Source organism: Mauremys reevesii, linkage group 15 (genome assembly GCF_016161935.1).
Source record: "Mauremys reevesii isolate NIE-2019 linkage group 15, ASM1616193v1, whole genome shotgun sequence".
Classification (NCBI taxonomy): Eukaryota; Metazoa; Chordata; order Testudines; family Geoemydidae; genus Mauremys; species Mauremys reevesii.
In genome coordinates, this window is record NC_052637.1 from 22,198,288 (window position 1) to 22,223,717 (window position 25,430).

Sequence of the window (25,430 nt, forward strand, 5' to 3'; positions counted from 1 at the left end):
GCTTTCCGGAGTAAAGCACTAACAATGAAAAGTGGCTTCAATTGTAGGAGCCTTAACGTAGTATAAGGCAACTTTATACTAGATAGTCATGATCTGATATACTACGTAAGTGCAAAGTTGTCGTATAATTGAGATTTATAAGCACAAGTCAGGAAGTTCAAGTGTATGCTTTCCAAAGCAGCTAACACAGCCATGTTGCACACATTTGGTACTGCTGTATGGTATATTAACTTTAACAGATGCACACTCAGTGGGGCAGAGTATATGGCTCCCAGAAGGAATGCAAGCCAATTGGTCTGTGAAATGGCACTGTTTTTTCACATTTAATTTCCTTTTATGGCCCCCATCATATTAAGCTTTATTTATATCAAAGCTTCCCCAGAGAGCTCTGCACACAAGCAAGCGTGTAAAGCTCGACACTGCTCATATGTGGAGAACAGCAGAAATGCCACTTCACAGACACTGAAATCTAAGTGTGAGAGTGTGGGAGGAGGAGGAGGAGGAAGAGGAGAGGGATGCCGTGAAAGGAGCTTGCTGGAGATCACAAAGGATCTAGATCCCTAAGAGGGTTTCTGAGACTGGCACGGCCATCTAGATATACATGTAAGTGAGCTGATATTAACAGTACTTTTCAACACTTCCGTTGCAGCCATGGTAACATCGTACTATTTTCCATTCATTTACAGTTGTTTCCCAATAAATTTCTCCCACAAAACTTGGAAGACCACCTGCGTTCTTATGGAAGAATGTGAAAGATTTTTTAAGAGCGCTTCCTGGCTTTCAGATGGCTGCGTGTTCCTTTACACCTGAGACTTTTTTGGAAGTCCCCCCCAACTCAAGTCTGAAACAGGAGACCTAACCTACAAGATGCAGTCATGAGTGCAAAAGAAAATCTGAGCAACTTGGAGTGGACAAAAACAGTCTTTGCACGCTTTGGTAAGACCTAGTGAATGGATTTAATTATGGTCATGAACTAGCATGAAACATTTCACTTCCCTCTCTGAGGAAATCACATGGATCTTGGTTCCCACAGGGAAGCACCTAGGCCCTGTGCAGTACATTCCCAATACCCACCCCACTTCAAACAGTATTAAAAAGTTCCCTCAAGAGCCATGCTGCCATCAACACTCCACCTGCACTCAGTGCAACTCCCAAGAAAGCCTTTTTATTATGAGTCTGCATACATATACTCAGGGAAAATCCATGCTTATTTCAAGAAGGATGATGTTGCAAACATTACCTACTCTTTTCTCCATCTTTTCACCAAGTATTCATACCCATGAAGACCACAGAATTTGTACAAGATGCTAGGATATCGCTTTTCACTCCCCCTACCTTTGCCCCAAAGGAGCGATTGTCTCCACTCCTTTCATTCTTTCCAGGCGAAGTTACTGGAGGTGACAATATAGCCCTCATTATTTAGCATTCTTATCATATGTCCTTCCAATTGCAGTGTACTGAGAGGAGTACCTGAATATGTGCCTGCATCTTTTTCTTTTCATTTTGCAAAACTTGGTTCCTTTCCTCTTCCTCCTCAACCCTGGATTCCAAATCATGCAGAATTTCTTCTAACTCTTGCTTTTTAGCAGCCAGACGGGCTCTCATCTCCTCAGCTTCAGCAAACAGCTCTGTCTCTGCCTGCAGCTGCTCCGCAAGAATGTTCTTTTCTTCTACAATCTGCAAATGTTACAGAACAGTGAACCCTCAAGCTTCTCTCCTATTATGTTGCCAAAAGGCCTCACATGAGATTAAAGACATGATAATTACAGAAGTTGAAAACTAACATGTACCGTTTTCCAATAAGTCACAGAAGACCTATTCTTTATCTGGTCCACCTTCTGCCTCACACCCCCTAGGAGAGAGTCTCGTGGTATCTTCTAAAGCTCTGTCCAGTTCAGTTTTTAGTTATTCATGTAATGGAGCTTCCCACTACACTTCTCCTGAGGAGACTACATCACATCTACCAGGAAGAAATGGTAGAACTAAGATAGTCTGATTAACCTAATTTACTTTACTCTTTATTTCAACTCATTACTTCTAGTTATTCCCTCCTACATCATCTTAAACAATTGCTCTCCTTCCTTGGCATTTACATCCTTTCAATACTTTTAGACAGTTTGACTTAAATCTCTGTTTAGCCAAATTATCCACATTTAGTCCTTTTGACAGTTTCTGCAATCAGTCTGTCCAGACTCTTGTCATTTGTTTGCTCCTCTCTGAATTTCTTCTAATTTTTCCAAAACACTGTGCAGTTTTTTTCTACTTTCTTTTTACACTGTATTCACCACCTTAGGGGTGAGGGATAGCTCGGTGGTTTGAGCATTGGCCTGCTAAACTCAGGGTTGTGAGTTCAATCCTCGAAGGGGCCACTTAGGGATCTGGGGCAAAATCAGTACTTGGTCCTGCTAGTGAAGGCAGGGGGCTGGACTCGATGACCTTTTGGGTTCCCTTCCAGTTCTATGAGATAGGTATAGCTCCATATATTAGTACGCGTTTCTTATTTTGGGCACTTCAGCATCATGGGTGATGTCTTAGGCCCATATGAAGAGGAACTATCATCTTCCTCTTCTATGATAGGATTCATCTACTTGGGCCACCCAAATTCTCTTCTGCATTTTTTGCTACTGTATCAAAGAGCAAGCTCAAGTCTAATTTGATGTCCACTCTTTCCTCTGGCTCTTTTGGAATTACTGCTCTTATCTGATTTCGAATTATTTTCCCTAGATTGAAATTCATTTTATTTCCTTCTCTGTAGATTCTGCAGTATTAACTCCTGTCTTCACCAATCAATAACCAATTAAGATTTTAAATGACTGGACCAAAACACCAATTACTATGACATCATATGACATTTCTGCTCAATATGACACACTTACATTCATCATTACTTTGATCTAGTTTCAGTTAGAAACAACCACAAAAAAAAAAAAAGGTTACACAAATCTGTTTTCTCACACTGGTGCTACTGAAAAAGTTTCCCGGCCTAAAAATTACACTTAAAGTGTTATTGTCACCACTTTTTTTTCTATGTTTAAAAAAAAAAGTGTCTGTCAAAATACCTGCCCCTCTGTTCTGAAACAAGACAATTTGTCAGGTTTGGATCCATAGGTAAATGAGTGAAATCAACAAGTGGTCTTGTCTTACATAGTAGAGTTAATCACTTGCTGTATAATGTCCTCTGTCCACAGATCTCAAAAGGAGTCCTTCACACAAAAATCTAGGGTCAGTACTTGGCCATTAGAGACTGATCTTTAGCACAACAAACCTGTTGATGTTTCCTCCCCATCTCCTCAAGTTCTGCCTCCACTTTTGTCTGTTTTTCCTTCACCTTTAGCAGCTCCTCATCCTTGGCCTGAAGTTCTTCTTCCTGTCGAGTAACCTGCAGAAGAGGTTTCACCTGCAATAGAATTAGAAAGTGAGCTGTGTGTATGGAGGAAAACACGTAGCACAGTGTGCCACTTGCTTAACACAAGTTAAAGAAAGTGACAGAAAACAGCCAACCTTTGTGAAGACTCTCCACCACTGCCAGTGCCTTAGTTTTAGATATGCTGCACAATTCCTCTGCAGGACTTTTAATGCACTTAACTGCTGCTGTTTTTTTGCAAAGGCCCTAAAAGGCAGAAACACAAACCATTTTCCACACTCAGTAGGGCCAAGCATAAAGTATATTTGTATTTGTAATTGTTAGGTGAACCACTCTGGAACACTTTTAAACCACAACAGGCTGACTAACCCAATTCATGGACAACAGAACTCTAAAGTGATCATTCCTCATCTAAGGATCAAGTTAATACCTGAGTTCAGCATTCACATTACAAAGAGCCTTTGTGATAGGCTGACCCTCTGTGCTAAAAGTCCCACAAACGGCCTCAAAGACTGAACTCTCCCTTGAATCCTAGAGGTGGCCCTCCAGGACAGGTTTAAGACATACTGGTGGGGCAGGAGAGTTTTTGCTGCCCCTGCCCATGCTATTACTAAAAATAATTGCACTTTTAAAGCTATCAATACATCACCACCCAAGCAATAATTAAAACATTCAATGGTAATGAAAATAAAATTACAGTCAAAAATAAACTGGTCAACTGACCAAATATTGGTCAAATATTTTAAAACATGAATATATTAGAACAGTAACAAAAAAGAGTAAGACACTATCGTCTCTAGTAGGCTTAGCTTTAGCTAGATAAAAACGTACCTGAGTTATTTCAACTAAATAATGTGAAACAATTAAATGAAATTTTTTTATTTTATTTTATTTATTTTTTAAAAAAGAGAGAAAATAAGAAAGAATGGCACCACAATGCAGTCAAAAAAAGGTAGGCTGCCACCTCTGTCAGGACACTCTTGCTGGACGATATAACTATGGTAAGTCGTATGATCTTCAGTAAGTGTCAGTTTAGGCCTGCAAGCTTGTCAAATAATGTCAACTGACCTGTTAATTGACCAGCTTGTCAAACTTACACCAACTACTACTGAAGATCATACAATTTACCATGAACACACTTCTTGTAAGAAAGTATGTAATAGAACTTTTAAAAGATTAAGTTTAGACTTTAGATGGCCACTTAAGTTACCCATTCACTCACTTTCTAGCCAGGTATCCTCTGCAGACGGCTTGGAAGAAGATAATGATGTCTGTGATCTTCAGATCCCGTTCTTCTTCTAAATGTGCCAAGACACCAGCTCGGAAAAAAATCTTGCTCTGCCCAATTCTGTACAAGTTGGGATCCAGCTCCAATGCTCTGATCTAAGTGAGAGACAAATCAATTATTTACAACAAAGAGCACAAAACAACATACTTTTGGCTGCAAATGTTAAATGATTTATATCTAAATATTAATAAATGCTTACCATTCGTTCACAAGCCTGCTTGCCATCCATAAACCCCTTAGGGATTGCATTAGGAGTAAGGATCTCATACCTGTAAGTCAAATAAAGAACAAACCATTGGACCCGGTAATGCACTGCCTCCAGCACAACCATACTAGCAAACTGATATATAGTTTAGATATAGAGAAAATCAAAGTTTGAGACTTTTCTCACAAAAAAGGGAGACGAATGAACTGGCAGCCTCAATGTTTTCACCAGCAGCATGCAGCAAGAAGTGAACCATCACCACACCATGCACACACATTGGAGATGAGATACTGTTTGGACGAGGAAAGGTTAATGTCCAGAAGCCAACTCAAGGAAATTTGGCATTTTAGACATTTAAGTACCTTAGTCCTATACCTGTGAATACCCAAGAAGTGTTTCATAACTGACACACAAATATATTAAGAAGAGAGGTGTGGGAAGTCTTACACCTACATTCCCCTACACATTAAAAAAAAAGTGTTTGAAGTACTGCTTTTTGGAAGAAAAACCAAAATAGGTTGTTTACCCTGGAAAGCTCTGAATATTCAAACCCACTGTGGGAGGGGAGCGGGACCTACTTCAAAAAGAGTTTCTCCAGAAAGTGTTTCAAATGGCTCATTGGGAAATATTTTTTACACCACTGAAAAAGGAAGCTACACCAAGGGCAAGATTTTCAAAAAAATGTTTAAAAAAAAAAGCTTTAAAAGTTTAAGTTCCATTTTCAAAAGTAGCTTAGGCACCAAAACAACCACCTCACTTTTGAAAAATGGGACTCTAGCGCTTTACAATTTTGCCACAAAAGGACAAAATGTACTATTGCTAGCATTCCAGTTACTCTGTTTCTAAAATATAATCAGTATATTCAGTAGGCTTTTCTTAACACCTACTTAAAGTAAAGTAAAGTAAAGAGCCTTTGCACTCACACACAATTGTGCTTAACAGCACCAGGCAAAGTCACAAAAATGTGACCAACCCGTGTTCACCTTCTTACTCTTAAAAAAAAAAAAAAATCAAGAAAAGAAAAGAAAAGAAAAGAAAACAAAACAAAAAACATTTTCCTCCATGAGACCTGAATGACACTACTCTGGCTTACTTTAAATATAATCAACATCTAAAGAAGTTTTGGGAAAAACAGTGTCTTTGCTGTTATTTTTGAAAGTCTGGAATTTTGGGTGCCTCTGTGGAGAATGGTTTGGAACCATGTGGGAAGAGACATAAGATGGCAAAAGAAAGATGACTGGTGTTGGAAAAGGAAAATAGGAAGTATCAAACACCCTCCCCTCAACACTTCAGCCTCAAACCACTTCCAGATCTCTTAAACAAAAAAACAAAACCCAAAGGGATTAGGGTGGGGTGGGTAAGTTTAAAACAATTTTAATGGGGGGAGGGGGGAAATGGATGTAAACCCAAGCTGTCCATACTGGTACCTCTGTCTGAATTCCTGGAACACTATCCTGTTTGGAAAGCCTTGTCGACAAATCCTTATTCCTTCCAGGACACCATTACAGCGAAGCTGATCTAAAACCAGGTGTGGATCCAGTTTTCCAGCCTGGACAAGGAAACAAAGAATACCTTTATACTCTGAACTCCCATGAAGGAAAGACAGTTATAGTTTTTCACGACTTCACCTATGTTCCATGTACACATGGAACAGAAGAGAGATTCTGCCTGTATGAATATCTTAAATACTCTCCCTATTTTGAAAGGAGGAATACAGCGAGCATCATTTATGAGGTCTCCATTCAGAACACAGACAGTGATTTTTAGTGCAAAAATTGCTAAGAGTACAACACTGGTGTTCAACCCATACCCTCTTCTCGTGGTTTGGAATGATGCAGCGAACAAAGTTGGGATTAGTGTTTCGGAGAGTTGCCATCAGTTTGGTGAGAGATTCCTTGTACAGTTGCCCAACAGTACGAAACATGCCCTTCTTGGTCTTGTATGCAGAGCCAAAAGCAGTCTCTGTCATACCAGTGACTTGATCCAGGCCCACAATACGGTCCACTGGGAATGACAAGAAAATAAAATTAAGCAGATCTTAACATTAGTCAGATATAAAAATATGCAGTACACAGGAGTGACAGTGCAGTAGCAAAAGCTTTGTGAAACAAATGGTAGAAGATGTCATCAGTAGACAAGGCAGTCACAGCATATGTTTGGGACACTGTGCAGAAGCAGTGGAATTGAAAGCCACAAACTTATATGGCAGAATACTGTAGCTTTGACAACTATGTCTGAAAACATCCAGCTTTTTATTTTGAAGTTCTATATGCACCAATAAAGCCATTGTCTCCATTTTAAGTGAACTCTTGACTGATGAGCAAAAGAGAATTACTTGGAAACTGCAAGTTATGAATGATGTGAAAAAAAGCTTATAAATAAGGCAAAATAATTCGAGGCTGAAAATTTTAAACTTTGAACTGCACAAACTCTGCACATCTTCTTAAATTAGAATAACCACATATATGTTCTATACAGATTAATATAATTAAATAAAAGCCCTGATGTATACTGGAGGCTAGTTGAAAAGACATTTCCTTTTAGCTCCTCTATAGATGGTTATGCTTTCAGTGAAAGAAAGGGGAGATAAATATGCTTGAGTTTTGCAAGGCCTTAGTTATTTTAACAGTTTTTTATGTCAAACTGCACAGATTTCCTCAGCCAAAAATGCAATATGTTTACAGTATAAAAATTGCACAACAAAATTGCACAGAAGTGTTCCAAAGCAGCAATAAAGCATCAGAAGAGAGACTTCAGAAGAAGTCTTGTTGGCAGAATTTCGGCGGCAATGCCCATTGACGGAATTTTGGCAGATGCTTGTCTGCCGCCACAGTCCTCCATGTCTCGTCATCTGGCGCCCGCCAGATGAAAAAGGTTGGGGACCACTGCTCTACAGCTTTTTCTTCATGAAGGGCAAGAGTCTAAATGCAACTCAAAAGCCAAATTTCCAAAGTGAACTAACTCTAGACCCCCTTTTTAATCTTTCCTTTCTCATCCAAAAAGGCAGCTCAATACCTTGATACTAGGAGCTGGCATTTCTTGTTATTGAACTTTTATACAGTGTGCACTGGTAATTCTTCACTTCCAAGCTAACCAGCTAGAAACAAGTAGTTATACTTACATTAAACCTACAAGCCTATTTTTAAATAGATTCATTCAAACAAAACAATGCTTTCAGAATTGGTTCTGGCTATTTATTTCATATACAATATTTCATAAATGACAATGTTTCACATTTCAAATTGGAACCAGTTTCTCATATTTTCATAATTCATACATCCCAAGGTCAGAAGGGAACACTGATCGTCTAGTTTGACTTCCTGTATATCACAGGCCACAGAACTTCCCCAAAATAATTTCTAGAGCTGAAATTTTAGCAACGCATCCAATCTTGAATTTAAAAAATTGCCAATGTTAGAGAATCCATCATGCCCTCTTGTAAATTGTTCCAACAGTTAGTTACTTTGTTACAAATTTATGACTTATTTCAAGTCTGAATTTATCTATCTTCAACTTCCAGACATTGGATCATGTTATGCGTCTAAAAGACTGAAGAGCCCAATATCAAATATTTATTCCCCATGCAGTACTTGTGGCCTTGTAGATCAAGTCACCCCTTACTCATCTCTTTGTTAAGTTAAATATAGAGATCTCCTTGAGTCTATCACTCTTGCTAACGCAGGTTTTCTAATTCTTTAGTCATTCTTGTGGTTCTTCTCTGAACCCTTTCCAATTTATCCCTCTTGAATTGTGGACACCAGAATTGGACAAAGTATTCCTGCAGCCATTGCACCAGTGCAAAATACAAAGGTAAAATAACCTCTGTACTCTTATGTATGCATCCCAAGATTGCATTAGCCTTTATGACCACACTGCGAACTTATGTTCAGCTGATTATCCTAGGAAGCAGTGACTCTTCAAAAGGTCTGAGGATCATGGTGGATAGAGTCCCTCACCCTGCAAGTATGATTTACATCATTCTGTTGCTGAAGCTGAGATTAGAATCTGAATGTATATGGCGTAATGAGTTTGGACAGTATGGTCACCCTTTAGTAGGTGTAGCTTAGTGACAAGTGAACAAAGTAAGTGGAAATTAGAGCCCAAATCTTACAAATACTAAACCACATGCTTAATTTTAAGCAGCTCAGTAGTTCCACTAGAGTCAACGGGACTACTCCTATACATGAGCTAATGTGTTTATAGGCTCATGTCCTAAATGTTTAACTGAAAGCAGAATGCAAATCTAAACCAGAAGTGGGATTTAAAGACATCTTTAACCACACTACAGAGTATGCAATAAACCAGCAGTTTGTAAAATATTAGAAAGATGCTGTTGCCTGTTTGCACACAGCAACAACTAAACACACACAAACTTGCGTTTTACATCTCCATGGTAACTGAAATATTAAATTGTGTGGGTATAACCCAAGTAAGGCATTTAGTTATATCTGAAAAATACAAAAATAAAAAACCTGTTCAATTTTTTTTTTTTTAAACAAAGGTGAAATGACAATGTCAGCTTTTCCTTAAAGGTGGCCAGTGAAATACAGTGGTAACTTAAAAACCTTTCAGCTGCCTTGGATAACTGTACAACATCACTTCAGTACTTATTTTTAGAAAATTAATAGGAATATTACTAGTTTACAGAAGTATAGGGAATAGTGCAAGTAAAGCAAAACCTAAGTTTAAGGGTGTCCATTATAAATTATTATTGTGTTTTTTTGTTGTTGGGTTTTTTGGTCTGTTTTTTTAAACTTTCACAAACTCTTGGGGGGGGAGGGAGTAGAATTTTAGTGTTCTGGATGAACTTTCAAATAACGACAAACTGTAAATATCCATTCAATTCCTTAATAAATAAATAAATAATAATAATAAAAGGGAGAGTTTGTAGAAACAGCAAACATTAGAGAGCTCTTAAGTGAAAGCAAGTTTACAGGAGTTTGAAACGAGCCACTGTCCAACTGCATTTGTACCACTTATTTAAAATGTTCACAAGTCAAATTACTTTAAAAAAAAGCACGTAAGTGTTAAAATGCTTTAGTATTTTTCTTAAACTTGGACTGTGAACAAAAATGAGAATCCTGTAAAGCCTACAAGCTATTTCAAATACTTGTAGCTATCAGAGTGAGTATTGTTTATATTGGAGAAGCAATTTGGCATCTCAAAATAGAAGTAGGAAGCAGTAATAAACCTTTTAATCTGCAATGTTTTAAGTGCAGTGCATAAAATAAGATGCTGTATGTATGCAGTAGCAATTGAATAGGTATGCACTCAAAGTCACTTGCCTTGTGGAGATATCTAAATTTAGCATGAAATGAACGGGGTCGTGCAAGCCTATAAGCAAAAATGGTTTTCCTGTAGGTACAATCCTGCCTATGATTTTATATACATTCACCTGGTGCATCATGAAGACCAGTAATATTGTCATAGAAAGATGCTCTCTGAATATTCTGAATCTCTAAGGTAGAGAAACAGCAAAAACAGAAAGACAGAAGAGCAGATACACAAGACACTTCAGTTAGTACACAACACATTTTAACAATCGCAAGCAAAACTTTAAATTGTGCTACAAAAGCAATTAGACCACACATTCCATGCACATTTCAGTAATCCTTAGATTCAAGTTTTGAGTATTAAACACTGATGTGTTTTATGGGGAAGTGGATTTTCTTGAAAGGAAAAAGGGTTTCGTTTTTTTTAAGACGACAGATTTCAGAGTAATAATATATACTTCATAAAATTCACTGCAGCTGAATCAAAAACCATTGAGTGTTCTTCATCCTCTAAATGGGAAACTCAATACTAAGTCTACTGCTCAGGTGTCTTCTGTATCATAAAACTAACAATGGTTTGCTCCCAAATAGGAAAATGTAGTGTAATACACTCTAGTGTGTGTGAGAGAGAGAGTGAGGGGAATCAGAACCACAGTTCTTGCAAAGTGTTTCTGTGGTTAACTGTGCTTTTTAAATTATTTTAGTGGGAGTTGTGAAAGGTATGTTAGCTGATGTGCCGATAATTAGCTAAATAGCAATGCCAAGTCCATGGGAATAATACTGCTCGCAATGTTTTGTTATGCTAATTAATTGTAATTTGCTTGAAAGAGATACAGACATATTGCACACAATTACAGACATGAAGCCCAGTAAGATGTGTTTTCATCAAAATAGCATTGTTAAGCAGCAGCACCACCAGAAGTGGCACCACCTGCCGCTCTATATAGCAAGCCTGAAACTGACTAACTCCAAACACTTTGGGATAGGAGCAATAGTCAATACATGGCAATGAGTTGAAAAAGCAGCTAAATTAAGAGATGGTACACGTGCAAGGGACTGAATTCAGGGTCTAGGGAACAAACCAGCTCCCTCTCCTTATAGTTTTGGCAGCTTAATCAGGGCTAGCCTATTGGGATTAAGCTGCAATTATTTTCAACTATGGATCAGGAAAGAGTATAAACAAAAAACTCATCCAAACAAGATTACATCTCAGATTAAGATGAAATCTGCACTTAGACGCAGTATATTCTCTTACCATCCTTCCAAAGCTCTGCAACAAATTTGTCAGAAGACTGATGCAAAAGGGTAGCCACATTGTCATTCAGAGGGTCCATGTTCTTCATCAGCCACTCATCTGCCTTGTAGTCTACCTGTAAAGAAGCAAGCAAAAGGTACATGTGGTGAGTTATTGGGACACTGCTAACTTGGGTTTTGTTTTCTGTTTTAACTAGTGTTTTCAAAAAGCTATTTCCCAGGAAAACATCCTTTAAACAATGTTATCTGAATTTTCCTCGTCTATTCTTTCAGGAAAGTGTTAAAGTCTTTTTTTTCCTATTGATGTTTATGTGGCTGAGAGTTTGTTCTAACCAAGGAGAAACAGACTAAGTGCTATCAAATGCAGTTTTAAACTTTAAATTTCACAAAAAAGAAAGTTTTGCTTCCCTCCGCCCCCCTTTTATGTGTCTTATTTGCTGGCTAGACACACAAGGTGGGGGAGGTAATATCTTTTACTGGACCAACTTCTGCTGATGAGAGTGCCAAGCTTTGCTGCTGGTAACAATGATAGGTAAAATATTTTCAAACAAGTTATTTTCAAGCAGAAGCTTTACTGTGGAAATGTCAAAACAACTCATGTAAAATAAGAAGATTCTAACTAATGCAGCTAAATTAGAAAGATGAGTAAATTAAGGATCTGTTGCAAATAATTGATACGTTTAGATTTGGATGATTACTGCAATTAGACAAACTGTTATTTAACAATACTGAAAATAAACAAAGCTTCTATTTTGATAGTCTTGCAGAATACTGTGGGGTGATATTAGAAGTACAGCTCAGCAGCTGAATACGGAAGTTTTCCACAACTAGTATTTCAAGCCCAGAATTTCAGAAATATTTACTTTATAATGGTAGCTAAGTGCCTAGACACCTTTAAAAATTTGGGCATCAGCTCAAAGGGAGGTATCAGTCTCCTACAAAGGACTTAATACCTCAAAGATTTTGCCAACCATGAGGATGACAGGTACAAATTCAGTGCTCTTAAGCTTTTCATAGCGTGTACACTCCATTTTAATAAAGAGATTGTTTAGTTGTCCACCCCATCCCATTCGTGATCACTTAACATCACTGTGGGTAAACTACAAAAAACGGACATTGAAAAATACTTTGCAGTTATGTTAGAATACTCAACTGCATCTAGAAACAAAGAACAGCCAGCACCCATGTGAGCAGCCAGCTCTCAGAAGAGCACACATCACAACACAGGTTGGAAACCTCTGGTCTAACTCACAGTTAGACAGCAAGTGAAGTTAACAGGAACCTGACCAGCAGGGCTGTGCAGAGAACAGAAATACTGTTTTGTAAAGGATTTTGAGGTTTTTGTTTTGATTTGGAATGGAACGGAACCTGAAAGTTCTGAAATTATCCAAAAAATATGGAAAAAGATGAAAGATATTTAGATCAAAATGTTCTGACAAATGTAAAGGTTTTAACTTTTTATTTTATATGTTATAAAATAAAGAGTTTCAAAACAAAAAGTCCTTTAAAGAAGGGAAAAACAAAATCCCCGATAGTGCTGAAACAGGACATTGACAATGTCAGACTTCTCCCCCTCTTCTTTTCCTCCCAAATGAAATTTTGCTGAAAACGACATGATTTCACAAAGTGTTTCAATTTGGTGGAACTGCATGACAAAAAACATCTCAAGTTTTTCTAAGCAGCTCCACCTGCCACAAAAATTTGCACAACACAATGCCAGTATCACAGAAGTGGCCAATCCAGTCTAAATTGGATTGCTCTTCTCCATAAGGCAAGTGACAACTCCTCACAGCAAGAAATATTGGACTGCCTCCTACTACGAAGGCAGACACTAAATTATTCCAAATTTTCTCTATTTACATTTGTTTTCTTTATCATATTGGCCCTCCTGCTGTGAAGTATCAGTAAAATGTCAGTGCTCAGACACACCACCGCCATTCAGTTGTGGGAACTGTGAAAAAGTGACAAGTGTCAGTATTTCTAAGCTACTCATTTGAAATTTCACTTTATATTTTGATAGGATAAGATATATGTTTGTTTATCTATACAAGGTAACAGCTAAGTACTGCAGTTTTAATGGGTATGGAAATGCATTGATTTTTTAAAATTTTGTTTTGGGGCACAATTCTCTTAGAAGGGAATTTTTAAAGTGAAACAGAGTGAGAAGACAGGATATCTGATCCTATGTCAAACTTAGGCCCATTTCCTGGGACATTTACTAGTCCATGATTTAAAAAACAAAAACAAAAACAGAATATGTTATTAAACTTCCTTGTCCACATGAGCAGGGAGTTTCCTGTGCAAATACAAATGTAAAATCCATCCAGAGGTTGAACATAGTTACTGTGTGTGCCATATATATGAGAATAACCATTAAAACAGCTGAATCACTGGTCACGGTAATGGGAAGAAAAAAAAAAAAGAAGTCGAGAGCATCATTTACATAAGAGGAATGATTTCATTTAGCCCTAGGAGCCCAAATACAGTAGAAGCATGAATTTCAGAACAGTTAAGTAAAAACAGAAAAATTCAATGGCACTGATTCAAGTCTGGACCACGGAAGGTCCAGTAAGTAACACATCCGGATAAAAAAAGCCACTTCCTGATGAACAACTGTCCACATCATGACTGGGCCAGTTAGCAGTCTCAGCAGGGGAAGCAAAGATGGAATGACTAATGATGACTGAAATACATTCTTAGCCCTAAAAGGGTTATTCCAAAAGATATACTCCTATCAAAGGAACAAGGTGGAGGAAGCTGGTGCTGGTACTGCCACTGCCCTGCTGAACCTATTCTAAAATAGAGGACTGATTTCAAGAGCTGTCAAATCTGAAACCTTTTAAGAGTGCCAATTTTAATAATTAAGTTCTTTTAATCAGAAACTCGGGGGGGTGGGGGGGAACCCACCTACTATGCAATCAGCTTTAGTACAAATGGAAATGATGCAATCATAAGTCATTTCTGAACCAAAAACTTTCTATTCTATTATTTGGAAAGCTTAAATCTTTTCAAGTAAGTCTGTTTAATATCTTCTTACAGTTCTGCCACCGTAGATTCTGATCCAGCAATAGGGATTTCAATAAAGCTTTCTCAAATATCTTTTTAACAAAAAGAAAACTAAACTGTTCCTATGTCTGAGTTCTCATGCACCTAGCTGAATAACATCGCTAAAATGTTACCAGATTTTGCCAAAACTAGTCTATTTACAACACAATAGTACAAGTTGTTCAACATATAACCCATACCTTCCCTGCATAATGAATAATGCAGAAGTCAGCCTTGTCCTTTAGCTGCCGTGGTTTTTGGAATTTGGAGTGGGTTCCTTGTTCTTGGACCAATTTTTCCACAAATGTCTTGTCAGTAGCTTTAGGGAACCAACATTCTTCATCCAGCAAAGCCAGTACACCAGGTGGGTTTGCCTAATAAAACAAACAGTTGGTTGATTGAAACTAGAATTTTCTCAATTAAAAAATATAAACCACATATTAAGTCCTTTTAAAAATCTTGTACACCAACCCATCACACTCCAGAAAAAAAAAATGTTTCTGGAGGGAAAGTGTTACATTTGAGATTTCATTTGCTTCAAGTCCCATTTTATTTAAATACACTTCACCAATGACAAACGTAAGAGATTAATGAGTTTGAGGAAGTTCATTCCATTTTAGACCTCGTACATGTACTGTATATCCTGAAAAACATCCTCAGGTTCTACAGTAATCTCATACTTTTTTGGGTACAACAGTAGAGTTACAGAACTCAAATGCTTGTCAATAAAAGCCTTACGTGAACGGCAAAGTTCTACCTAGCTATCTAAGGATTTTATACACACACACACACACACACCCCCTTACCACAGTATCTGAATACTTCACAATGTTTAGTGTATTTATCCTCAACATCCATATGAGGTAGGGAACAACTATTATTTTCATTTTACAGGTGGGGATTGGTTTGAGGGCATCAGTCATCTTTTTCAGGGGAAAAAGATTCCTACATACAAGTCTTGGGGGAAAAAAAACTAAGAGTAGAGGAACTGATTTATAAAGATTTACACTTTAAAATAATTAATTGTGAATTTGCAAGTCTCCACATTTTACAAGATATGGCTATCTGAGACCATTCTATGACATCATGTGCCCATGCAAATTCGTTTACAGGAAGACCGAGGAGGTACCAATGTTTGGTTCTTAAAACCCATTAAACATAAGAAGTCTTAAGAATATTTCATGCTAAATATTTTGTATAGTGAAAACATGAACATTTCTTCCCTCAGACTTTATGGCAGACAAAGCTCTTTATTCCAAGGAGACAGAATTTGGATCTGCACATTCAAGGTGAAGATCTTTGCTAAGACTTCTCTCCCCACAAACTAACTTAAAGAAAGAACTGGTTTGCTGCTCTGGATACAAGTATATAGCATTACATGCAGCAATAGTGTATTAAATGTGTGAAAGAATGTAACTTCACAACAATTACAGCTCAAATTTGGGGGCAAAATGTAAGAAAACGGACTCCAATAAAAATGCTGGTCATAACTATTATTATGCCACCGAGCCTTTTTTTTTGTGCATCTGTCATAGCCTGCAAAACTGGGTTCTGGGGCAAAAATAAATATTTTCTTAAACTGAGGGGAAGAACCCCGTAGCTCTGTTTTGCATTTCCTGTAAGGATGATGCTATAGAGATGTTACATAATGATGCCATAACTCAGAAGAAGCGCATGTTGTGACATCAGGATAAACTTCAGCTCAGATCTGAGGGGTGGAGTGGGGGAAAGCGGGAATAGCCACTCAAGATTAGTGTTCTTTTCCTGGACTCTTAAGCTGCTCCTCATGCTATCTGTAGTTGATTAGAGTGGTCTACTGTTCCCAGAGATTGGGCAACAGACAGGATCCTTTAGCCAAGTGCAGTGAGAAAACAGTTTCCCAAAGGCTACAGTCTTAGAAGACCCACTCAAACACAAGGCAGATTTATAGGGTGAAATTCTGGTCCCACTAAAGTTGATGGGAATTTTACCATTGACTTCAAAAGAGGCCAGGATTTCACCCTAAATCTTCAAGAGCTTCCTGGTTGAGCCACCACATTAAGCACCCATAATACCATCACATGGTTAGGCTTCAAGATGAGAGCAATGAGGATTTGGTTGGCATTGGAAACAACATAGGTCAAACAACGTAGATCAACGTATTTAGTCCCATACGACTAAAACAGTGCACTATGTTTATGCAGATAGACTCACACACGAATGGACACAGGATACTTAATCTCATTATTTTTATATTAACTTTAGTTTCAGTCCTCAGGGGTCACTATTCAAATTAATCCAGTTCCTGGGACTGTTCCACAAAAGGGCCTGTACCTGGTCCAGAAATCGACAAGAAATGAAAGACAAACTTACAGGCCTTTCTATTAAATCAATGCAGGGTTGTAGATCCAGTCCAAAATCAATGAAGTTCCATTCTATGCCCTCCCGCTGGTACTCTTCTTGTTCCAGGATAAACATGGTGTGGTTGAACAATTGCTGCAACTTCTCATTGGTGTAGTTGATACAAAGTTGCTCAAAAGAGTTCAGCTGCAAAATATTTAGTGAGTTAGAAAAATAACTCAATGGCAGAATTTATAATCTTATAAAATGTCATCTGTTACATGTATATGTAGGGCAAATGGCTGATTTTATTAAGGGATAGTTTCCTAACGTCCAATAAATGATGGATACGACTGCCCCCCTCAGAGCTCCCAACCCATCCACCACCCCGCTCCTTGTCCCCGACTACCCCATCCTGGGACCGCCCCCTATCCAACCCCTCCCCCCTGCTCCCTGTCCCCTGATTGCCCCTACCCCATCCACACCCTCACCCCCGACAGGCCTCCTGGGACTCCCACGCCTATCCAAACCCCCCATTCCCTGTCCCGACTGCCCCCCACCCCTCCAAACCTTCACCCCATCCAACCGTCCCCCAGGATCCCACCTCCTATACAACCACCCCCTGCTCCCTGTCCCCTAACTGCCCCCCAGGACCCCCTACCCCTTATCCAACCCCACCGCTCCCTGCGCCCTTACCATGCCACTCAGAGCGGCAGGACTGGCTTTTTGGAAAGCCTGGGAGGTGGGCAGGTGCAAGCTGTGCAGCCCGGCACGAGCAGCAGGCCAGAGTGCTCCCCACATGGCAGTGGGTTGGGGGGGGGAAGGGTCAGGGCTAGCGTCCCTGGCCAGGAGCTCAGGGGCTGGGCAGCATGGTCCCGCGAGCCAGATGTTAGCCCACCTCTGCTCTAAACTGCTATATTACAGAAGAAATCCACAACCGCAGAATAAATGGTTATGCATGGGTGTGTAACTCAGATTAGAATAGAGACAGAATTTAAAGCTATAAATTAGTTTCCCATAACTGGCTCATTAGCATACCTCAAAGATTTCAAATCCAGCGATATCCAGAATGCCAATGAAAGAAGCTCCCTGTCGTTTGGTCCTATCCAGAGCTTTATTAATGCGGTGAACAAGCCAGCGGAAGAGGCGTTCATAAGTGGCTTTTGCCAAAGCTTCCACTGCAAAGTCTGCCTGAAAATCAAAACATATTAAACATTTACTTATTCTCAAGGAGTCATCAAAAGAACAAGGAGATGGATGTTATCACAAATAACTGCTAAGTTTAATGCAGTTAATACCACTGAGGAAAGAATACTACCGAGGAAAGAAAACAATTGGCAGAAATACTACATGGTTTGATTAAAAATAACAAAGTTTAACCCTATTGTCAACAAAAATTAAGACTGCTTTTCTACATTTGATATGGCAAACGACATTAGAATCAAGAGGGAAAAGGAAAGGGAAAAGTTCTTACTTTCTGTACAGTCTTGTGTTTTGCCATGCAAGAAAAATACAAAACACAAGATGTTTTGTAAGATGTAACAAAGAACAAAGATTTAAACAGGAACTAGCATCAACACAGTTTTACTGACTGCAGCTGAAAAGTTATTTTGGATGAATTGGAGCTTCATTTTATTTTTATACATCAGAACTTACTTGTTCTTTGGTTTGGGCTTTCTGAACGTAGTCTCTGCCAACTTTAATGCGTGGCGTAAGTATAGCTCGAGTAAATTCCATTACATTCATTCCCAGTAGATGGCAGAGTTTCTGTGCAACTGAGGTTGAAAGTAATAAAGTTATTCACGTAAATACCCCAAACTCTCCAGACTAGCCAGAACATTAATGAAACAAGCCCTTGAGAACTTGTATCAACAATTTTTAGCAACTACTCAATATAGAAATCAGAAGTAGCACTCAACCTTGTGAAAAATAAACCTATTACAACAACAACTAGTGTCTATAAGGAACCCCAGAACCTGCGGTAATGCATATAAACACGTTAGTGAATCCCTGTTAATTTAGTACAGCAAATACCAGGTTAGTTCAGGAAATTGCTAGGAAGCACTGGAGCTGAATATTGTTGGTTTTCAATGAAAGCTCATTATTCTTTTGATATAATACGCCAGATGTCAATAAGGGTATGCTTATTGTAGCTAGGAAAGTGCATCCCAGTTTTGGGAGACAGACACATGCTGGACTACAAGCCTGCTCAGACCCCCTGGACATACACTTTGGTGGCTAGCCCAAGCTGCCACTCACGCTACCCTTGGCTACACTGCTATTTTTAGTGCACTAGCTCAAGCAGAGCTAGGATGCTGTAGTGTAGACTTATGGCTGCTTAGAGAAACTGCTGTGCTGCAGTACAGGCAGGTATGCCAATGCACTGCTATGGGATTTCAGTCCTAGGCCACATCACAGCAGTCACTGAAACAATGTCTGAGAGCTTTCACCTAAAGCAACTGGTATAAGAATGCTGGAAGCAGATTATCAAACTGAATGGCCCACTGACCTTTCCTGGTTTGGCAACACCTACATTAGTCCTACTTTATTTTCTTTCAATATCAATCCTCTTTCCTACACATATTTTCTATTAATAGGTCAGGTGGTTTTTGTGACTTAAGATTTCTAAAAATGAATCTGACACACATTAGATATTCTTAGTCCTGGGGCTTAGTTTTTTTTCTTAAGTGTGCCAGCTTCTAAGCTTTCTCAGAAGGACATCTAGAAAATGAATATTTTAGTCCCTCATCTTTCCAATATGATGATTTGGCATCCCCCTGAAAAAGGAACCCTCTTTCTGGGGCAATCTAGTACTGAAGATATTATTTCCCAGGCCCAAAGCCCCAGATTCTGTGCTTGGTCACGTACTCCTCCATGTGGGTTCAGTATGCAGTCAGTGACACAATGGTAACATCAAAAATTCAGCATTATGCTTTCACTCTACTGTAACACAGGAGGAAATGGACTTGGAGTACAACATACTAAACAATATTTAGAAAACAAACGTGGGTGTCTAGAGGTAGGCACCCATGATTCCATATTTAGGCATTTTAAGGAAGAGTCTTGCTCTCCCAAGACTGAGTAGCCACAACTCCCTTTGGCTTGATATTTTTATGGCATGAAAGTCACTCAAACTTTAAAATAAAAATGAAATTAAATTGGTATTTAAGAGACAAGATTTATTGTTTCAAAATCCTCCCTGCCAATATCTAAAGTGTCAAGTTCGTCTATTCTCTCTCATGTATCCATGGATTTCCCCAAGCAAAGGAACAGCTACAGTCACCAGTAATTTGCATTTTACAGCATCTTCGTCTGGTATCTGTGGAAAGGGTGGCTTATTTAAAAAAAAAAAAGTTAGACTCTTCTACCCCTCCCACACTTATTTCTCTTTTGTCATTACTCAGATACCAAGAGTTAGCAAAAGCATTATCCATCTCTAGAAGTCTAAATGTACTGTCCACTTTGCAGGGATGTTCTTGCCATTTTTTCCCCCTTCTCATAAGCTCCGTTCCTCCCCAAAATACCTAAAGCTTGCTTTTTTAGTTGTCTCCAGGTATGGTATTTTATTACAAGCTAGACAACATGACAAGTAACACCGAGCTAGTACTAGAATCACATGGACAGTCTGGATTGTGAAGAGAGGTTAATCTCAATGGTTTAGAGGATCTGGGTTACATTTCTGAGAGGATGTATGTATTGACACTTCTAGTGACATGCAAGTAAGAAGCTGTAGTTGTAAGCTTGATGAATAGATTCTTGTCAATTGACAGGACTGTTCTACCATATTTTCAGCCTGCTTCACCCTGAAAGAAAATGAAATGTAACCAGTGGGGGCTAAAACATACCCACAGTACTTGTCCTGAGCAATCTACTTCCTAAAGAAAATGAAAGTTCATTTTCCTCCTCCTCAGTCTTATTTTAAAAATTCTCTTAATCCTTTAAGATTCCTCTAAGGGGGTGTGGGGGTGGGGTGTTTTTAAAATCCCCTGCACCTTCAAAGGACCCATTCCTTTCAGCTGAACAGGTTTAGACGGGACAACTCCTTCTCCCTGAAGCCAGTATGTACTGTTCCTCTGAGAAAAAAGAGCTTCAAATTTAATTGTGGAGTTCCCTGTTCAGTGACCCTCAGTATATTGTGACAAAGTTCCTCTTCTACTTGGTGGGTCCTGTGCTTATTAGCGGATTTGTTCGCCTCAGAGATTAACCATGTGGGTCAGGAAACAGCCCAGAGACCTTCCCCTCTGGTAGAAGCAGATGCATGTGACGAAGTGGGTATTCACCCACGAAAGCTCATGCTCCAAAACTTCTGTTAGTCTATAAGGTGCCACAGGACTCTGCTGTTTTTACAGATCCAGACTAACACGGCTACCCCTCTGATACTTAACTATATATAGAGACACAAGAACAACTTTGTTCTGTAGTGGAGATATGATTAGTTTACACTAGAAATAGATAATTTGATGCCCAAATTAAAACATCTGCATCTTAAACTTTTCCCTTATAACTGTCAAATTGTCATCAAATCTACAAAGCATTGTTTTAATCCCCAAGTTCTGAGGATATAGTTCTTAGCTGTCTCAGTACAGTTCACTACAGCTCTAACAACTCAGAAGTTATTAGGCTTCCTGAACCAAAAAAGGCTGTTAAGTTTCAGTATAACTATGTTGCTCAGGGATGTGAAAAATCCACCAGTTAAAACAGACCTAACTCCCAGTGTAGACAGCATTAAATCAAGAGGAGAACTACCACCTCTACAGAAGGTGGAGTACCTACACCGACGGTGGGAGAACCCCGAAGCACTTCAGCTGCAGCATTTTAACTGTAGACAAGCCCTAAGAGACCATCTTGATGTTTCTGGATAGGATTTTATATCTTTATGCCACTGCATAATAAGTCAATCATTAATATTCTTCATATAAAGCTTCATTTGTTCTTCAGAGCCTATGAAGTTCTCAGCAAATTTCAGAACTCTCCCACTTCCACTTTCTCCCTCAAAGAATGTTAGGGCACTAAATATAAACATCGATAAAAAGCAAGGAAAATGAGCAACAGCAGCAAGATGCTCAATCTATGAAACAAATTTTAAATCTGAGCCAGGCTTTCTGCAGTATTTGTTTCATCATTCAACACTTTTGATATCCAGAAAGTGGAGAGGTGATACAAATTAATTGAAGGGTTTCAGAGTCGCAGCCGTGTTAGCCTGTATCCGCAAAAAGAACAGGAATACTTGTGGCACCTTAAAGACTAACAAATTTATTTTAGCATGAGCTTTCGTGAGCTACAGCTCACTTCTTCGGATGCATAGAATGGAACATACAGACAGGAGATATTTATACATACAGAGAACATGAAAAGGTGGAAGTATGCATAACAACAGGAAAAGTCTAATCAATTGAGATGAGCTATCATCAGCAGGAGGAAAAAAAACTTTTTGAAGTGATAATTAAGATGGCCCATAGAAGGTGTGAGGAGAACTTAACATAGGGAAATAGATTCAATTAGTGTAATCACCCAACCATTAATTGAAGATACTGCTAGTATAGAGGCAAGACGTGCCCATCTATAATGGCAAACCGCAACACATCATGACTTATGCAAGAAGCCATAGTTGCTTCCGTGTCTTGCTAACTGATTTATAGAAATCAAAGCTAGGTTTTAGATATGAAAACAGCCAACACTTTGCAGTTTACAGTAGTTTCGAACTCAGCTTTGGTTAAGATGTTACTTTCTAAGAGAGGATTTAGAATGACAGAACACTGGGTAAACTAGAAGTCTGAAAATTCTTAGAAGTGCCTAAGGGACTGTCTCAATTTTTAAGCACGTCTACCAAATAATGACTGCACTCCGAAGTATTAAAATAAAAAAAAATTAAAAAAAAAACCATAGTCACACTACCCTGTCATTTCAGAAATAAGTGTCTAAATAGAGTGTTTCTTAAATTCAGCCATTTCACTAAGGCAGTTGTTCTTGGCTCCAGGATTCTTTTCATTGGCAATGTAATGCCTGTCAAGAACCAAAAAAAAATACACTGATTTAAGCACACTTCCCCCCTCCCCCGATATTTAAGTCTTTGCCGAGAAGCAATTAATGAGGTTACAGCTGAAATGCTTGTTCGAAGTTTAGGAGCAGTATAAACAGCTTCAATAATTTATGGAATTCTGTAGACAGCAGTTTTAATGTCTGTGTGGAAGAGAGTATAAGATAGGGAGAGTTTTAATAGTTCCATACTGGCTGTTACTGTTACAGTTACAAATTATGGACTTTCTCTGGCAGAGAACTTTACAGAGGAAGTTCAGAGAGGGAAAAAACACAAAAACAGACTTTCTAACTTTACAGGATATCTGATGAACAAATTATGATCAGAAAACCACAACTAATGTCATTAAAGGCCACACAGTGTGACCAATTTACCTGTATTTTCTGGCATGGAGGCCTGATCAGTGTTTCTTTCCTTCTTGAAAGAAATGTTACCAAATTGTAGTACTGACGACACCACCTTCAGCATTGCTGCGTTAACAGAAAGATACAAACATTTTCTTGTCAAATGTGTCTCAATAAAATTCACCCCCTCTCCAATTTTAGGCATGTGTTCAAAAAGGATTTATTTATAATTGTTATTGCACTATGTAGCACAGTCTTTCTTGCTTCTAGGTCAATTTTAGCTTAAAATCAGAAGATTGCTTTACGTTTTTGAAAGGGTGCAATGTTTGCCACAGGCTTTCAATGCATCAAAACTCCATTAGATTTAAGTTTGATTGTGAACATTGGTTTCATTTAGTTTTTGTAATTTTACATAAAAAGCAAGTACACTACAGAAATCAAGAAGACTTAACTTACACAAGATTTCCTCATGAGAAAAGCCCATGATGTGCATGGCTTCCATAGTCTCCTGAAAGTTATCCTTGTCTTGCTGCCCAGGAATGGGGATATAGCCATTAGACAAAAATCTGTAATTGTTAAATCCTTCAAGCAGCAAGTCAGCTGTAGTGGAAGGAAAAAAGTAAAACCTTTGTGCACGAGTCTAATATTTAAAAAACAAACAAACAAATGGACTACCAGTTATATCAGCATTTAAATAAACTGTATTACAAACTGTTACCCTAAGTCTTCTGTAACTCTAGAAATATGAGTTAAAGTGCTGAACCCAGCTAGGAACATAAGAATGGCCATACTGGGTCAGACCAAAAGGTCCATTCAGCCCAGCTTCCCTCAATCTTTAATATAAAATGGCCCAGTTACCAACAGCTTCAAGCTGGTTTTGTAAAAAACTGGATAAGCTCCTTGCACTGGGCATGAACTGGACACTGTTCTGCATAGGGGTTACTACATTACTGTTGCAATCCTCTAGAGCAGTGGCTCTCAACCTGCGGCCCACAGGCTGCTTGCGGCCCAATCAGCACAGAGCTGCAGCCCATGTGACATCCTCAGGACCATACAGGTAGTATTGGATGTAACCCACAATGGTAAATAAGTTGAGAACCACTGCTCTAGAGGAGGTATTGACACAGGCCATGCAGCATCATCGATTTAGCGAGTCTGGTGAAGGTGTGCTAAATGGATGGGAGAGCACTCTCCCGTCGATTTCTGTACTCATCTTGTGGAACTGAAGTTGGCAGAAGAGTATCTCCTGTCAACACAGCATGGTGTAGACACTGCGGTAAGTGAATCTAGCTATGTTGACTTCAGTTACGGTAACTGAAGTAGGGTAACTTAGAACAATTTACTGCCATAGTATAGACAAGGCCACAGACATTCCTTCTGCCTATGTCCGATAGCTGTCCAAGCAGATTTTTATATACATTTAAAAGTGTTGAGATAGCCCAGGAATCCTAACCACAGATTCCTCTTTAACATTAAAGGGAAACAGATATAGGACCAATTTTTCAAATGTGTATATTCACACACAGTTATGCACATCCAGCCGTGCTCCCTGGAGTATTTGTGCACCTAACGTGAGTATATGCTAAGCTGCATGCACATGTGACAGAACATTTGGCCCATCACCTATAGTAATCTTGACTGGCTAACTGGAAACCAATTGCCTGTTTTGGAATAGGCTTGGTCAGTCACTGTTTAAAGGCGCAAGGTTCAAGTAGTAGTTATACTTAAGGCTACGATTTAGTCACAGAGGTTGCAGAACTCATGGAATCCATGACTTCCAGCGACCTCTGTGACTTCAGCCTGCAGGGGCAAGGAGCTGTGGAGTACCCCGCTGCCTCTGGAGCTCCAAGCCACTGCAGGTGGCTGGGGAACTCCCGAACTCCCAGCCATGGCAGGGGAACCCCCGAGCTCCCGGCTGATATGGGAGGTGGGGGCAGCCGCATCTCCCAGCCCCCATGGGCAGCAGGGGACCCCCAGAGCTGCAGGCAGCAGGAGTACCCAGCAGCTCCCAGCTGCTGCAGGCAGCTGCTAACCCCTGCACAGCTTCTCTGCTTCAAGCGAGCACGTTGTCAGTGGCTCGAACGGGGCAGCCATAAGACTGGTTAGAACCAGGCTGAAGACCCAGGTTTAGGAGGGCCAGATACGCTAACGGAGTGGAAGGTTTCCTACCACCCAGGAGAATCCTGTAGAACAACGTAACTCGGATCAGTTTAGCCACACTGCAGCCATGCTGTGAGGTGCAGGGATTGTAGGTCAGGGTGGTGAAGTTTGCCAAGATCCTGCGTTATGAGGTTTGGGCAA

General features: G+C 39.3%; 1 protein-coding gene across 5 annotated transcripts in view; it reads right to left on the bottom strand.

Annotated features, from left to right (window-relative positions):
• The window catches only part of MYH10 (myosin heavy chain 10), a 145,460-nt gene that overhangs the window by 34,333 nt on the left and 85,697 nt on the right, over nt 1–25,430 (bottom strand). For 4 of the 5 annotated variants that reach the window (XM_039500907.1, XM_039500906.1, XM_039500905.1 and 1 more), the window contains 14 exons: nt 23,586–23,729; nt 23,160–23,255; nt 18,405–18,523; nt 17,787–17,939; nt 16,782–16,955; nt 14,630–14,803; nt 11,386–11,500; nt 6,668–6,861; nt 6,285–6,406; nt 4,852–4,921; nt 4,587–4,747; nt 3,502–3,610; nt 3,266–3,397; nt 1,471–1,677 (listed from right to left, as the gene is read on the bottom strand). In XM_039500907.1, coding sequence (XP_039356841.1) covers nt 1,471–1,677; nt 3,266–3,397; nt 3,502–3,610; nt 4,587–4,747; nt 4,852–4,921; nt 6,285–6,406; nt 6,668–6,861; nt 11,386–11,500; nt 14,630–14,803; nt 16,782–16,955; nt 17,787–17,939; nt 18,405–18,523; nt 23,160–23,255; nt 23,586–23,729 — 1,970 coding nt within the window. Of the gene's footprint in view, nt 1–1,470; nt 1,678–3,265; nt 3,398–3,501; nt 3,611–4,586; nt 4,748–4,851; nt 4,922–6,284; nt 6,407–6,667; nt 6,862–10,252; nt 10,316–11,385; nt 11,501–14,629; nt 14,804–16,781; nt 16,956–17,786; nt 17,940–18,404; nt 18,524–23,159; nt 23,256–23,585; nt 23,730–25,430 lie in introns of all 5 variants that reach the window. The other variant, XM_039500904.1, reaches the window with a different exon arrangement.